The sequence below is a fragment of the Diabrotica undecimpunctata genome, chromosome 10 (assembly GCF_040954645.1).
Source record: "Diabrotica undecimpunctata isolate CICGRU chromosome 10, icDiaUnde3, whole genome shotgun sequence".
Classification (NCBI taxonomy): domain Eukaryota; kingdom Metazoa; phylum Arthropoda; class Insecta; order Coleoptera; family Chrysomelidae; genus Diabrotica; species Diabrotica undecimpunctata.
The window spans coordinates 36,948,004-36,965,570 of record NC_092812.1 but is presented as its reverse complement, the minus strand read 5'-3'; the positions used below and the strand labels follow the sequence as shown (position 1 = coordinate 36,965,570).

Sequence of the window (17,567 nt, the reverse complement as noted above, 5' to 3'; positions counted from 1 at the left end):
TAAAATTAATTACTGGTTCATTTAATTGATATACTTCATAGTAATAAACTTTGTTTTCAATAAAAATAATGAATAAATGATATTAATCTTGAGAAAATGGATGAGTACCAATCAAAACATTTATATTTGAATGTTTACTCCCTTTACCTATCGATTTACTGGGTTTAATGACCAATAAAACTTAACGGCCAATAAAACGTGTTTCCTGTATTTACTCACCTTGCTTGACTGGTTTTATTACCTGTTTGTTGTGGATTCACCTCACGCCTATTCTATATAGGTGTTTCAGCTATCCATTGGCTTGCCACATAAGTTTTACTTTCAATAAGTATATATTTCAATAACTTATAGTTAATGAGTAGTTTCACTGACACGCCTATCATAATATCTATGTTTTTGTGGAATTCTACGGTTTTATCTCTTCATTTTTTAAGGCAATAGAATTAAACACAGGGCAAACAACGACATTGACAGCGTAAAATGGATCAAAGCCAGCTTTCGTGAAACCATTGTTTATTATTTCGAAGTTTAAATTGTAAAAAACTTTTCTTTTCGTAGATTTACTCGAATATTTCTTGTTTACATTGAGAATTGGCCATGAGAAATGGTCTATTGGAAATTTTAATTCTTTCTAAAAATTTAAATACTTCTAAATCCTGTATTAAGATTACTGCATTTATAACATTTCAGATATGACATATTTCTCTTCTTCTTCCTCTTTTTAAGCAATTCCGCTTGTTCATTGGCGGATTATAGTTACCTCTATGAAAGGTTTTCACTCTATCTTTTGCGCGGTCGTCAGATACTTCTTATGCCTATTGGTGACTTACCTCTTGCTATTTTGACGACTCGGGTCTCCTCAATTCTGCTTATGTGGTTATTTCATTCTTTTTTTCTACTTTGTGTCCATTCATTTATACACTGTAGGTACGTTACATCTTCTTCTAATGTCTTCACTTCTCTTTCGATCTCAGCGTATTTCCTGTAATTTTCCTGTAATTTCTCACTACTTTCATCTCTGTCGTTTCCAGTAGCCTTTGCGTTGTAGCTGTATCGGGTCTTGTTTCTGAGACATATGTCATTATTGGTCTTACACTGGCTTTATAAATTCTTGACTTCTACTCAGTGTTAATGTGTCTGTTTCGCCATATAGTGTTATTAAGGCATCCTGTCAGTCTATTTGCTTTTTGCACTTGATCTGTTACTTCTTTGTCCAGGTCTCCATTGCTGGACAGTGTAATTCCCAGGTATTTTATTTCCATTAGTTGTTCAATATCGATGCCATCAATTTCTATTTTACAACTAGTTGGTTCTTTACAGAGGAATAAGCGTAATATCATCAATAGGAAGATTATATGGGAAGATACTGCGAGAAAAGATAGAGCAAGCGATAAAAGGCAAAATCGGAGAGGATCAGGCAGGAAGATCATGCATAGACCACATATAGACACTGGAACAACTGTTAAAAAAAAGCCAAAAATAGAGATATACATTTGGCATTTGTGGACCTGAGAAGGGCGTATGACTCTGTACCAAGGTCAGAACTATGGGAGGCAATGTACAAATTAGAAATACAGACGAAACTCATAGAAGCTACAAAAGCTCTGTATAAAGAAAATAAAGTGTGCATTAAAATGGGAACAAGAATCATAGGAGACTTCACCACAACAAAAGGGCTCCTGCAAGGTTGTTCTACATCTCCAACCCTATTCAAAATATACTTAGAGAAAGTCTTGACTACATGGAAAAGAAAATTCGAAGGCATGGGAGTACCGGTACAGAACGAATACCTATAGCTTTGCAAACGATCAAGTAGTGATTGCACAAGACCAAAACGACCTCAGCTACATGATGAAGAAACTACAAGAAGAATATACCAAGGCTGGCCTAGATATTAACCTCGCGAAAACAGAGTACCTATCTACAAGTGAAGAAGACATAGAAGATCTACAGATTGATGACAACGTAACAATCAAAGGAAAGGATAAATTCAAATACTTGGGGTTTATAATCACGAAAAAGCCAAAAACAGAGGAAGAAATTACACAAAGATTAGGACAAACAAGAACAGCAATCCGTTAACTTAACTCAGTATGGTGGCATAGACACCTAAATATGAAGACAAAAACACAGATTTATAAAACATTAGTGCGAAGTATTGTGACATATGGGACTGAAAATTGGATCATAAACAAGAAAAATAACAGCAAGATAGTAGCAACAGAGATGGAATGACTGCGAAGATGCTGCAGAGTAACAAGTAATGACGAAATAAAGCAAAGAACATCAATAGAAACAGACATATTAACATATATAGAACAAAAAAACTAAAATGGTATGGACATGTAAGAAGAACTAACGACAGCAGATGGATAAAGAGAATAACCGAATGGAGCCCCATAGGAAGGAGGAAAAGAGGACGACCCCGAAAATCATGGAGGAACAAAGTAGACGACGCCATGAGTAAGAGAGGCCTAAACGATGGAGAATGGGACAACAGAGAGATGGAAACGGTTGAGCGAGGGAAGGCAGTGAATACTGTAAAATCCTTGAATATATATGGTTCTTTGCTGACTACTAATGTTTTAGTTTTCTGAGAGGAGATTATCATATGAAATTCTTTTGCTCTTATGTTAAATCTGTGGACCAGTCTTTGCAGATTATCTTTATTAGGGCTATCAATATTGCGTCGTCTGCGTAACAGAGTATTTTGATTTCTTCGTTTCCCATTCTGTATCCTCTTCCTTGGTTAACGCTTTTGATGATTTCATCCATGATCAAATTGAAGAGCATATATCTATAGGTTCTGTAAGTTGTCCATCTATTCCGACTTCCATTTTGTTGTTTTGTTAGATGTTTTCTGGATCTCTTATTGCATTTAGGTATATCAGTTTTTTCTTCTTTTGCTGTCTTCTCTATTCTTTTCATTTTAACTTTCATATGTGCTACTTAGAGATTATGGTTAGATGCTATATCGGCTCCAGGTTGTGTTTTGACTGCAGTAATACTATTCCGATACATTTCTTTGATCATTATGTAATCTATTTGATTTCTCATTATCTGATGTTCATTATCTCCTGGCGATTTCCACGGGTACAAACGTCTATTAGGTAATTCAAAGAACGTGTTTGTAACAATCTATCTATTACTACAACCTAACCTTTTGGTAATAGTCTTATCATCTGCTGAAAATATTTTTTAAAAACATCGGTGCCATATCTTCATGGTAGTCTGCTGTTGTTTTTTTAGACTGAAAAACTAAAAAAACCACCTTGTAAAAACCTGTTATCACTCCCAATATATGTCATTATTAGACGTCGTCCCTTACCGGAACGAACCTTGCATTCTGTAGATAATCACTCCAAAAAGCCTGTCGTGAAGATTGAACGTTTGTGTTATGCCACATTTTACCCATGTGTAATCCTTATTCATCCAAGTTCCGTCTAAATAAACAATTGGTTTACCTTCTCTACGTAATTTAAAAAAAATTTCTGAGGTTTTCCGTCTCCATCAAATAATTTCGTCAGTATCTATAAGACTTGCTTTTCTATTATGTTTTGCCCACTAGACCTTCAATTCTCTTAGAGTTTCCGATAGTTTTGTCTGTCCCATTTTAGAAAAATATGTATCTTCATTGATTGCATCCAAAACATATTCAAGATATTATTCAAAACTGCTTATACGGCAAAATTACTACATAATTTTTATTCAAGGAAAGGTAATTCAAGGGAAAATAAATCTCTATGTCAGAAATATTATGATGTAACAGAATTAAAAACTTTATGTCAGTTTTATTATAAACAATAAAGTTATAACTAATATAACTTTTCTTCTTATTCAGTTTTTAATTAGTTGTGGTAAATGTATGTATAATAATTATACATATATATACATATATGCTGCAAACACAATATTTATTGTTTACTTACGTTGACAGCAAATACTTCTGGTTCATTATATATATATATATATATATATATATATATATATATATATATATATATATGTATATATATATATATATATATATATATGTATATATATATATATATATATATATATATATATATATATATATATATATATATACATATATATAAATACTTATAATTTACGACAAACAACTGAAAAAAGCTGCAAACTAGTTACCGAAATAATACCATTACTCTTATCCTCAACAAATGTTTTTAAATGACAATTTTATGTTTCCTGTACCTAAATAAATAATATAGGCACCCGCACCTGAAACTGCCTACTTCTAATTGCGCAAACACAATCGAACAAAATCCCACAAATATGACAAAAAGAATCAAACCCTTACGAAACGTGAAACTAAAAAAAGCATTTCTTCAGTTTTTGCCAAACAGAAATTTTAAAAACTGAATTAAACACAAACGAAGATTTTGTACCCTCTGTTAGAAGTAAATTTAATTCAAAACCAACAATGTACGCCAATGGAAGAAGACAAAATCGTTTATTATACCTGAAAAAAATGGTCTAGTCCTACAAGTGACAGCATCAACAAGATTTTATTAGTTAGAAAATTTTTAAATATATTTTTAGCAAAAATCTAATTAAGATTTTATTAATACATATTTAATCAAACCAGTACAAAAAAATTGAATAAAATCTGAGATGTTTTCTTTCTTTTTCTCCAAACTTCTTAATTACATTTTTTAAAAGGGCGGCAAATTTAAATTTATGATCCAATTACGACTCGATGTAATAATGACAGGTTATAGTTGCATTTTTTTGTGAATTGGTGTACCTGTCCCTGTCGATAAAACAGAAGGGAGTGGAAGAACGGCCATTTTTGCTTTCCGACTCGCCTACAAGACACTTCGGTAAGTATTTGTATGTAGTAGATTATTAAATCTTATTATAATAAAAGTATTTAATATATAATATTATTTAAAATTTTAAAGTGTTGTAAATTGGTGTAATTTAGGATGAAATAAAAGTGTAACCGTAAGTAGATGCCATTTAATTTGATTGATATATTTCTCACCACACATGTTTGTGTGACCATTCGCCATCTTGATATATATTTTTTATGCAGACGCTTCATTATTTATATCAAAGAATATACAAATGTGGTTATTATTCAGATAATTTATAAAGGCAAACATTATTATAGTTTATTTCACGTAAATTTCTGTTTGAGTGGTTGAAATAAATGATGATTGAAGTATGCAATTATAAATTACAAGCTGAAGGATTTACAAATTAGAATATTATGTGAAGATATACTTCCATAAAGTGAATCATCTCTTTATAATTTATATACACAGTTGTCTTATCGAATAATTATTTTAAAATATTCTAATATTAAGCAAATGTTGTCATAAAAAATATAATGCAAGGGGCAGTTTGTATAACATATTGTGGCAAGTGTATTTTTGTAACTACGGGACAGAATTTTCTACTATTTAAGGATTCTTAGGTCAATATTTTATTAAGTATACATCAATTACAAAGTTCTACTTAAGAAATAACAGATTTAATTAACTATGTGTTTAGTTTGTGCTCAGAAAAATCATATTTTGAAAATTTAGTAACTGAAACAGAAGTTTCTTAACTATATCTATTTTAGTGAGACGTAAAGACATAAAGAGTTCTAAGATAGTGGTAATCTTTGTGAAATGGTTATGTTTTGGCTTTTATTTTATCCTAGAACCTTCTAGTACAATTTCTTTATATATTGAACTTTAATCAATCAGATTATGTGTTAGATTTTTGAAAAATCTAGTGAACTGACATAAAATGACATCATGTACCATTGTTAGTTTTATTTTAGCCATACTTAACATATTTTCTATCATTTTTAAAAGTCGTTTGAAGTGGTACAAGGTACTATTTTATATATTTATTGGAAATAAACTATAAAACCATGATTAGAAGTATACTTTACTCTTTACTTTACAGGTTAGCACTGTCTAAAATGGTCAAATAGTGAAAAATCTGAAAAGTATTGATTCTTTGTAATAATAATGAAACAAAATAATGAATACTTTATCTATGTAATTAACTGGGTACAAATTTTGTTTGTGTGTAATTAATATTTTTCAAACATTATATTCAATTCATGTATGTTTATAATTATGTCAAGTTATTTTGCTATTACATAGTTACAAGTCTCTTCTTCTTTTCTCTTCACTAGTTTTAGTTTTTTGTTGTATCTATTAATTTCTCATTGTTTAATGTTTTCTTTAATGGCATAGTGTTCATTATCGCTTTTTTCTTTTTGCGAATCGGTAATGTTTTTTAGTTCTGCCGGTAAAACTTTTTGGAAATATTCCTTCCCTCTCTTGTTCTGTCAATAGGTTCCCATTCTTGTTTTTAGTTGCTCCTACTTTCTTCAAATTTGTCTCCAAAATCATTCAAGGATCTTTATTTTGAATATTACATCTTTCACTGTATTTCTCTGCTATTTATATCTATTGTTTATAGTTTTCTTCTGTTCTATTACTTAAATATTTTCTCCATTTATTTCTCTATGAGTTTTCTTGTCGTGTATTCTAGGTCTTCTTTCTCTTTTGCGATCACTATACGGTCTATATGTACGTTACATTTTGTAGCCTCTAGATATTAGACACATTTTACCACCACATTTTTTTCTTTTGATCCTCAGAACTTCGTTGATATATACATATTCAATAAAATTGAGGAAAGTGTGGTTTTTCTTTAAGGTATGTTCTAAGGTATTTCTGTTAGGAGCAAAGCTAGTTTGTTCTGTTTTTAATTAACTTTTCAGGCTATGGTCTGGAAGCACGTCCATTTTTTAATAGGGATAATACTTTTTTGTTTTTTCTTAGCAAATCTTCACTGCTTTTCCAGTTATCTTTATGTTATTATAGCGGATGGTACTATATTCAGGTGTGTGTTCTATTAGTAATGATTTATAAGATTCTTGTCATTTTTCCAATGAGTTACTTCTTTTTCCAGATCAAATATTATTTATAAATCTCTATGATTCTCTAGGTATCTAATCGTCATCCTAAGTATCTAATTCATAACACTTATCTTCACGGCTTTTATTCTTGGTTTCTATCATTGCAGACTTATATCTTGATACGGCATCTCCTCTTTAATGTTCTTTTATTTTGCTGTTTAAGCAGCATCAAGTTGATTCTATTAGTTTGTTATTGTTTTTCAATTTGCTTTGTAGGTACTTACTTGGTACTTTAAATTATGGGTATTATAAATTTGGCTTTTATTAAATGAAGACCATGTACATACTCTGGCGTCATACATTTGAAGTTTATTATTTTAAGCCGATTAAAATGTCGTATAAGTATCTATTAATGTTATCCTATTATCGTTTTTTGTGTTTTCACCATGGGAGTCTATATTATAATTGGTTTATTTCTAGTTTTTTAACTTAATAATCAAAATATTTTCTATCCTCTACATACTATCTCGACATTACATTCGTCTGACGTTTAAATTTTACCCTTCTGACTTAAATTCTATTCTAAAAATACCTATTGTGTTTATATTTTCAGATTGGTAGATACAAGGCACTAATAATTGGTCTAATAAGGCACTAATAATACATATTGGTAGATAAGCAGCCAAGCTTGAAATAAGGTTGAAGAAGAAATAGAGAACAAGCAGCTAACAAGAGGTAATGATACATTCATATTCAATTTAATAAGTTAAAAAGTTAAACTTTAATGAGATAAGAAATGTTATTCGTATTTTTAATTATTAGACATTTATTACTAACTTTTTTTAAGAACATTTACTATCTAGAATGAAAATAATTTTAGCCAAAACTCTATGTTTTTAGTTATCAACATAAAATTATTTAACTTGGTCTCTGGTGCTATTTAACGGACAATACTGTAGCTTCTTTGGTAGCTTCATTTTTCTATAAAAATAAACTATAAGACCATGATTAGAAGAATACTTAACTATTTACTTTACAGGTTAGAAGTATCTAAAATGGCCAAATAGAAGTATTTGGCATTTTTAAATTTGTGTGATTTCTGAAAAGTATTGATTCTTTGTAATAATAATAATGAAACAAAATAATGAATACTTTATCTATGTAATTAACTACATATTTTGTTTGTTTGTGTAATTAATATTTTACAAGCATTATATTCAATTCACATGTGTTTATTATTCACTTTTCTTCACTTGCAATTAAAATTGGTGTCACTTGTTTGTATCTATATTAAATTTATTATTTCAACTGTACACAAATCTATTTCAGATCTTCCTATGTTGTGCATTCACTTTTGTTTTCCCTGCATATAAGTTCTTTTTGGTCAAGTTATTTTTCTATTACATAGTTACAAGTCCCTTCTTCTCTTCTCTTCACTAGTTTTAGTTTTTTGTTGTATCTATTAATTTCTCATTGTTTAATGTTTTCTTTAATGACATATTGTTCATTATGGCTTTTTTCTTTTTGCGAATCGGTAATGTTTTTTAGTTCTGCCGGTAAAACTTTTTGGAAATATTCCTTCCCTCTCTTCTTCTGTAAATAGGTTCCCATTCTCGTTCTTTATCGACGTTGTTTTTTTGTTTTTATTACCTCTTATTAACCATTTTATGACTTTACAAAATAGTTTTTAGTTGCTGCTGCTTTCTTCTAATTTGTCTCCAAAATCTTTCAAGGATCTTTATTTTGAATATTACAATCTTTCACTGTGTTTCTCTGCTATTTATATCCATTGTTTATAGTTTTCATCTGTTCTATTACTTAAATATTTTCTTCATGTATTCCTCTACGAGTTTTCTTGTCATGTATTCTAGGTCCTCTTTCTCTTGTGCGATTACTATATGGTCTATATCACATCACATCACATTTTTTCTTTTAAGCCTCAAAAGTATCTAATTCCTAACATTTAATCACCTCCTATAATAAGTATCTAATTCCTAACACTTATCTTCACGACTTTTATTCTTGGTATCTATCATTGCAGACTTATATCTTGATAAGGCATCTCTTTTTTTATGTTCTTTTATTTTGCTGTTTAAGCATCTGTGATCGTGTAATCGTTGTTTGTCTAATTTTAATTTTTGGGGTTTACTATTACAACAAATATTTCTGTTGTTTTTATAGTCTCTTTATGTCTCAATGCTCCTTTTCCTGCTTGGTGCTTTCGTTTAATAATTATTATCGTTAACACTTGAAACTTTTTTAATCATATTGTGGCGCATCAAGTTAATTCTATAAGTTTGTTATTGTTTTCAAATTGCCTTTGTCGGTAAGGTCGAGTCCAACCCTATTTCGTCCGTCAGCAAATTCAAACAGATAATATTTATATGTTATGAAATTCGAGTAACCGATGTCCAGGGACGTATCGCGATATTGGTTGTTTCACCAACACAAATTTTTTGATACAAGTATTAAATCATAAAATAACAATGTGTAATGTGTATATTCAAATATAGTCAAAGAGCAGAAAATCTGATTTTGGAAAAACAAGCAAAACGTTATATTTCTTTGTTTTTTAAGTGGTTAAAAGTGAAACCTAAAAAAAATTATCACTCTATCACCCTGTCGGAAAAAATACTAGGTGATACAACGGCATCTTCTATAGGGCTTTTTAACGCTTTCCATTTGTTTCAGGCACTTGTTATATGTCATACCTACAATTTTAAGATATCTACTTCATACTTCTTTTGTATGTATAGTTATTGGTATATACTATATACCAATAACGTATGACGTAGATATATTAAAATTATACGGCATATCATAAGTGCCTGAAATATATGAGAAGCGTTGAAAATCCCTATTAGCGTTTAACGATGACGTACATAGACGAAACTGTGAAACAGTATTTTAGATTAAAGAAAATATTGTTTTAAACAAAGTTAGCAATTTATAATAAAACACTGAGTTGTTTTAACTGAAATAATCATCATGTTAGCGTACTTTGTCCAAAATATTTCTCCACCAGGCGAGCTCTCATCATCGTCACTATCCACCAGATTAATAATAAGTTGTCCACAGTTTGAAAATAATTGTCCTAGTCTTCTGTATTCATTTTCTACTTTCACTACACGGTTTACTGCTTTTTTCCAGTCGGCACTTGTAATCTCTGATAATTCATATCGAATTAAATCGACCACTTTCGTGTCAAATTTTGGAAAACTATTTTTCCTCCGAATCCGTTTTTTTACTTGTCCCCAAATAAGTTCGATAGGATTGAATATGCAAAAATAAGGTGGTAACCTCAAAACATTATGGCCATGTTGTATTGCAATAGTGTCCAGTATATATTGTTTCTTATAAGTTTTAGTACGAAGCACTTCAAGTAACTGTTTCTTATTATAGTTGTTTTCAAAATACAAATCATTTTCTGAGAGGAAATCTTTTAGTTCCTGTTTTGAAGACGAACTGTTAGGAATATTTTTGAGAAGCCTTGAGTGGTAGCTAGCACTGTCCATAACTATCACACTGCCCGGTGTTATATTGGGAAGTAGTCTATTTTTAAACCACTCTTCGAATATAGTAGAATTCATATTCTGATGATAATCTACACTACATTTTTCTATTTTTTTTTTCCGCAAAGCATTAACCCATTTGGTACCCAACCATTTGCAGATCCACAGTGCACAATAATCATCCGAGAACCTTTATTTGGAGGTACTCCTTTCCACTGGCACCCAAGTGAACCATCAGTCTAACCCTTACTAGCGGTATCATGCGTGTTATACCATATCTCGTCTAAATAATATATAATTTGCTGTTGGTTTCGATATTCTTGAATTTTTTTTAAATAATCTAAACGCCAGTGTACTATCCTCTTACTTTCCATTATAATATAGCCACGCGTTTATCAACGATTTTGTATTTGAACCCAAGTTTTTTGAGCCGTCTACGTAAAGTGGTTTTAGGGCAGCTTCTTCCCATCGCAACAAACTTGGTGTATATAATATCAATTTTTGGTATTACATTTTTTTTGTATTCCTCTTAAACTAAATTCCTTAAACATTTAGTAGTCACGGTATTAATTTGTTAGGTCTCCCATCATCCGATCTTGTTTTTCTCTTTTTAACACCACTTTTTACGATGTCGCGCATGGTAGAATACGGAATTTCTGTTAGAAAGGCAGCTTTTCTTATAATACTGCGTTTAAAACTATTTTCAGGATCATTTTGAAGCTTTTTGTAAACGCTCATACAAATTCTCAGATTGTTCATTCAAAACAATCCTTTTATTTGGAAGTCTTAAGACACTTTTCTACAGTTACAGTCTCAGTGACATAGTTTTTTGTATCACTTACACTTAAAAGATTGTTGACTACTACATTTTCTCTACTACTACTTGGCTTCTCTTGCTCCCATGCACGAAAAACTGTAGGTGATTTTTCCCATGGTCTAAACATTTTCTTTATACACAAATAGACAGTTTCAAAAAAACAAACAAACAAAAATACTACAATTATTATAACTACTCACAACAAAATTTCAACACAACTCAAAATTAAAGCAATGCACAATGCACATCTATCTATAAACAAGCTAGTTGCAAAGATACAACTAAACTAAAAATTTGCTAGTCTAGTCCCTTAGATAGACTAGAAAGAAATATTTTCTTGAGATATTTCTAGAAAGAAATCCTCTCAAAGAAATAACGAGAATCTTCTAATAAACGAAACCAACGTCGAACAAGTGGACAAATATGCATACCTGGGAACAATGATTAACTCCACAAATGATTACAATCAGGAGATAAAATAAGAATAGAAAAGGCTAGAGCAAATTTCAACAAAATGAGAAGAGTTCTATGTACCAGGGATTTAAAACTGGAACTAAGAGTTAGGTTGGCGAGGTGCTATGTTTTTTCGACTTTATTTTATGGAATGGAATCTTGGACCTTGAATGCGACATCAATGAAAAAACTGGAATCATTTGAGCTGTGGGTGTACAGAAGAATTCTGAAAATATCATGGACAGAACACGTCACAAACAAAGAGGTTCTGGGAAGGATGAACAAAGAAATGGAAATTTTAAATTCAATAAAAACAAGAAAGTTAGAATATCTCGGACATATTACACGTAGAGAGAAATACATCTTGCTCCAACTGATTATGCAGGGAAAGATCCAAGGAAAGAGAAGCATAGGGAGGCGTAGAATGTCATGGCTGCGCAACCTGAGAGAGTGGTACGGATGTACATCAAATGACCTTTTCAGAGCAGCCGTCTCAAAAGTCCGCATAGCCGTGATGATTGCCGACCTCCGCCGCGGAGATGGCACTTGAATAAGAAGAAGTCCTTTAGATAAGGCACATGCAGATTTTTTACTCCGGATTACTCATCGCAAATCAATCAGTTTAAAACTTGAAAATTGATACTTGGGCATTAATACAGTTAAAATTGTTAGACGGTTATATTTATACGAAATATTGAGCAATATAATTGAAACTTTTTTCTATTTTTAAGGACAAAAAAGCAAGTTCATTAGCGGAAAGTAATTCAAAATTATTCTGCACATTATATTTGAAGCAATATTTGGTTAAAACATCTCATTTTTGGTGGTAAAACATATATTAAATGAAATGCATGTAATAATTTGTCTGGAGTAAAGGTGGTAAAGGATGGTCTGGAAGTTATATTTTTGTTTGAATTTGCCGACGGACGATAGAAAGTCGGTGCTAACACTTTAACTAATGGATATTATAAACTTGGCTTTTATTAAATGATGATAATTTTTATTTATATTATGTTTTATAGATAATTTATATTATATTATAATTGGTTTATTTCTTGTTTTTTAACTTAATAATCAAAATATCTTCTATCCTCTACATACTATCTCGACATTACATTCGTGTGACGTTTAACTTTTACCCTTTTTACTTAAATTCTATTCTAAAAATACTTATTGTGTTTATATTTTCAGATTGGTAGATACAAGGCACTAATAATTGGTCTACTAAGGCACTAATAATACATATTGGTATATAAGCAGCCAAGCTTGAAATAAGGTTGAAGAGGAAATATAGAGCAACTGAAAAAAGAGCTGACTAGAGGTATATATTTTATTATTATATTATATATAGTTTAGCCAAAACTCTATGTTTTTAGTTATCAACATAAAATTAGTTAACTTGGTGTCTGGTGCTATTTAACGGACAATACTGAAGCTTCTTTGGTAGCTTCATTTTTCTATAAAATTTTATTTTTAAATATTTCCTTCACATCATGAATAGATTCTTTCTAATTTTGTGTTAAGAAAAAGGAATGGCAAAGGAGATTATTTTTTATGATAAACATTACGGATATCGTTATTTTCAAACATTGAGAGTTAGGACACAATTTTTTAATATAGTAAACTTCTAAGAGTCCATTCGACCATCTTTTTTAATTAATACTGCATAAATATTGTCCAGATCAGGCAATTTATTGTTTTTAAGTGTTTTTATGGCATTTTTAATTTCTTCTAGGCTTGGTGGAAGTATTTCTAATTCGACCGTTTGATACTCATTAATTATCAAAACCTGAAAACTATTTTTTATTTCTGGTTGATATTGTCTTCCCTTATCTTTTTCTTTAAGCTTCGCCGCATTCCACCTATCGATCTTCATCGTTTTATCAATTGTTTGTGTTAAAATTCTTGTTCTGAGTTTGACTTTCACGAGAAAATGGTTCATTCGGTATCTGGCTTTCTCATAATTCGTATGCCTATCTTCTTCTTAGAGTGCCATATCCCTACGGAACGTCGGCGACTACCATGCTTATAATATTTTTATACTGATCTCGGTCTTGCGCTACGTGTAGCAATTGGTCCGCTGTCAAACCTGTCCACTGCCGCAAATTCCTCAACCAAGAGAGTTTCTTCCGTCCTATCCATTTCTTTCCTTCGATTTTACCGTTGAGAATTAGCCGAAGGAACTCATATCTTGGTCCTCTGATTATATGTCCAAGATATTCTAGTTTACGCCTCTTAATAATATTTAATAGAGTTCGTTGATGTCCCATTCTTCGAAGAACTTCTTCATTTCTGGTTCTGCTAGTCCATGGAATTTTTAGTATCCTTCGATACAACCACATCTCAAACGCCTCGATTTTATTCATGATATCGGTGTTTAAAGTCCAAGTTTCACATCCATACAAAAGTACAGACCACACGTAACATCTTGTAAACTTTTCACGGATTTCCAAATTTAATGAGTTATTGGATAATAGAGGCTTAAATTTTTGAAATGAGTTTCTTGCCTGTTCAATTCTACATCGAATTTCGAAGGATGGATCTAGATTTTGGGTAATCCAACATCCAAGGTATTTGAATCTCTGAACTCTCTGTAGCGGTTGTTGGTTTAATATCAGTTGGGTTGCGCCGATATCCACTTTACTGGTCACCATGTATTTAGTTTTATCGATATTTATCGACAGTCCCCAATTTGTGCATTCCATGTCAACTCTATTGATTAGCTCCTGCAGATCGTCGATGTTTTCAGCTAGAATCATAGTATCGTCGGCGTACCGTATGCCTATAATGCTGCCAAAATATCTTGCATTAACTAATAAATAATGATCTATTTGATTATTTATTCTTTTATCGTTTGATTTCCACGTTGCCTTGTGGACCTTTTTTCTGGCAAATTGGGTACTTTTGGTGTTTAAAATTTAGAGAGTCAGAATTCATGTTTATTATCCTCTATTGCTTCTTCAATTGGAGAATATGGGTAAATCGGACTATTTTTTCCTTAATATTGTAATACACATGCTTTCATTGTCTAATTTAAAGTCTAATAACTATGATTGCAGTTTTTTATTAATGAGTTTTGTTCCATCTGCCCATCTCATTTTGTGAATGGTTATTACATCATATCTCAGGTCTTTTAGTTGTTTTATCACTTTAGTGGCGATTCCAAGTTTACCTGTTCTCTGGTGACCTGTTTTAATTACTTTTTATGGCTCGTTAGTAAATTAGCTGTTATTTTAAGGTTGGTAATATTGAATCACGTTTTGGGTCTGTTTTCCATTTCAATATATTTATACTATACTATCTGCTTTGATGATATTCCATTTATTATGTTAATTACAAATGTCAGCCAAGTTAATCAAGCAACAACTAATAAGCTCTCTTTAAACTAAATACTTCTAATCACTTGATCACCCTTTAAACTGTCATGTACTACTAAGTATTAATTTTATGTAAATTTCAAAACGTTTTTGTTTATGTTTGTTTACTTTTCAGAGATGGATGAAAAAGGGAAGACACCAAGTAGCAGTACACATCCAGATGGTGTACAAACGCCAGAAGAAACGATGGAAACAACAGAGGAAACAACTTCACTCAATTTAATTGATGTGCCAACATCCGATAGTCAATTAGAAAATGCCAATCAACTCAGCGAATTGACAGATGGTGTACAAACGCCAGAAGAAACGATGGAAACAACAGAGGAAACAACTTCACTCAATTTAATTGATGTGCCAACATCCGATAGTCAATTAGAAAATGCCAATCAACTCAGCGAATTGACATATGGTGTACAAACGCCAGAAGAAACGATAAAAACAACAGAGGAAACAACTTCACTCAATTTAATTGATGTGCCAACATCCGATAGTCAATTAGAAAATGCCAATCAACTCAGCGAATTGACAGATGGTGTACAAACGCCAGAAGAAACGATGGAAACAACTTCACTCAATTTAATTGATGTGCCAACATCCGATAGTCAATTAGAAAATGCCAATCAACTCAGCGAATTGACATATGGTGTACAAACGCCAGAAGAAACGATAAAAACAACAGAGGAAACAACTTCACTCAATTTAATTGATGTGCCAACATCCGATAGTCAATTAGAAAATGCCAATCAACTCAGCGAATTGACATATGGTGTACAAACGCCAGAAGAAACGATAGAAACAACAGAGGAAACAACTTCAGTCAATTTAATTGATGTGCCAACATCCGATAGTCAATTAGAAAATGCCAATCAACTCAGCGAATTGACAGATGGTGTACAAACGCCAGAAGAAACGATGGAAACAACTGAGGAAACAACATCACCCAGTTTAATTGATATGCCAACATCCGATAGTCAATCAGAAAATGCCAATCAACTCAGCGAATTGACCTCGAAAAGTGGGGTCACTTTAGCCGAGGCTGATATGCCCACGATGGATTTATTACGATCAACTTCCGAATCAACAATAAATTCTGTTGACACAGAAGCAGTGTCAACTGAGGAAGAAAAAAAAGTGGAAACAACCTTGACACATGATAAAACCGAGGATAGTGCCAATACGGCAGGTAGGGCCGAAAATAACCAGCCTTGCACTAAATCGTGTAAAAAAACTCATCGATGCCTTAACAAGCCTTATCAGTCCCCAAGGGAGATTTGTAGGGCCACATGTAATAGCCCTCCTAGGTCACCCTGTAAATGCCCTTGCAGGGCCTTGTGTAGCAGCCCGTGTAGGGCCGCTTGTAGTGGAGCTTGTAGGGGTAATATAAAAAAACCTGTAGGAGCTGGAGACACTCAGAGAGATACTACTCCTGCGGCTGGTACCAGTGGTAGGATTCTAGGCGATTCTGAAACGGATATGATAACTTGTTCTTCAAGTATTGCTGAGTACGTGACTTGTTCGGATCGTTCCATTGTTTCCGAAACGGATTCTAGTTACCACAGTACTACCATAAAATACACTACTCCTGTAGATACTCCACAAGAATCAAGCTCTAGTTTGTTTGGCGATCAATCGAGTCATGAGGTGGTAGCTCCCACCTCTAGTTCACCTGTTGAACGCGAAGTAACTCAAATGGACGTACTTTACTTTAATCCAAATGAACCTGAATTAAGTGACGAGGTACTGTTGGAGGAGAAGGTCGACACTGATGAGGACAAGACTGAAGACCCTGAAGAGAAATGAGATAATTTGTGGGGAATTAGGACGCTTAACCAGGATAAGTATTAACAATTTAGTGCGATTTTTTGTAATTTTCGCTTATCATTAAAAAGCAAAAATATAAACCTTTTATCTGTTATGAAAACTTCTTCTTTCTTATTAAACATCTTTAGAACAGCGTATTCTAAAAATTTAAACAAGTTAATTTGTTTCGTTAAAAAGTGCGAAATATGGCAACATCGTTAATTGTAACGATAAGCTAAATTCGAAAAAATCACATTTTTCGGACTAAATTGTTAATAATTAAAAGTTATTATATATAGTCGATATTAAAAATTAAAACAATTGAGACCTCTATTTGCAAAACAACCAATCTCCACCCTGGAAAATTTGCCGTAAATCGTAATTTTTGACCGTGGACATATTTTTGTAAAACCTGGAGCCACAAAATTCGTTATCCATAAACTTTGATTGTTCAAAATTAGTTTTTCGTTGCCAGTTTCTTGGTTGTTATTAAAATACTACTTTTAATTAAAGAAAAATATTTGGAGATTGGCTACTTTGCAACTAACAAGTGGATATTGGCCATTTTGAAATGAACAGACCAGGAGATTGGTTATTTTGTAGTAAAAACACAAATATTTAATAACAGTTTAATAACAGTACTTAATACATTAAAATATTTATTAATACCAAAATTCTATACTCTTAAGACTTCTTCGTCGTTGTCATTATCGAGT

General features: G+C 31.8%; 1 protein-coding gene across 1 annotated transcript; it reads left to right on the top strand.

Moving 5' to 3' along the window:
* Positions 1–4,821: 4,821 nt before the first annotated feature.
* LOC140452446 (uncharacterized) lies at positions 4,822–16,852 on the top strand. The gene is made up of 4 exons (XM_072546710.1): positions 4,822–4,844; positions 7,506–7,627; positions 12,866–12,995; positions 15,167–16,852. Exon 4 carries the CDS (start codon positions 15,169–15,171, stop codon positions 16,849–16,851), a length of 1,683 nt encoding a protein of 560 aa, XP_072402811.1. The 5' UTR covers positions 4,822–4,844; positions 7,506–7,627; positions 12,866–12,995; positions 15,167–15,168; the 3' UTR covers position 16,852.
* The last annotated feature ends 715 nt before the right edge of the window (positions 16,853–17,567 follow it).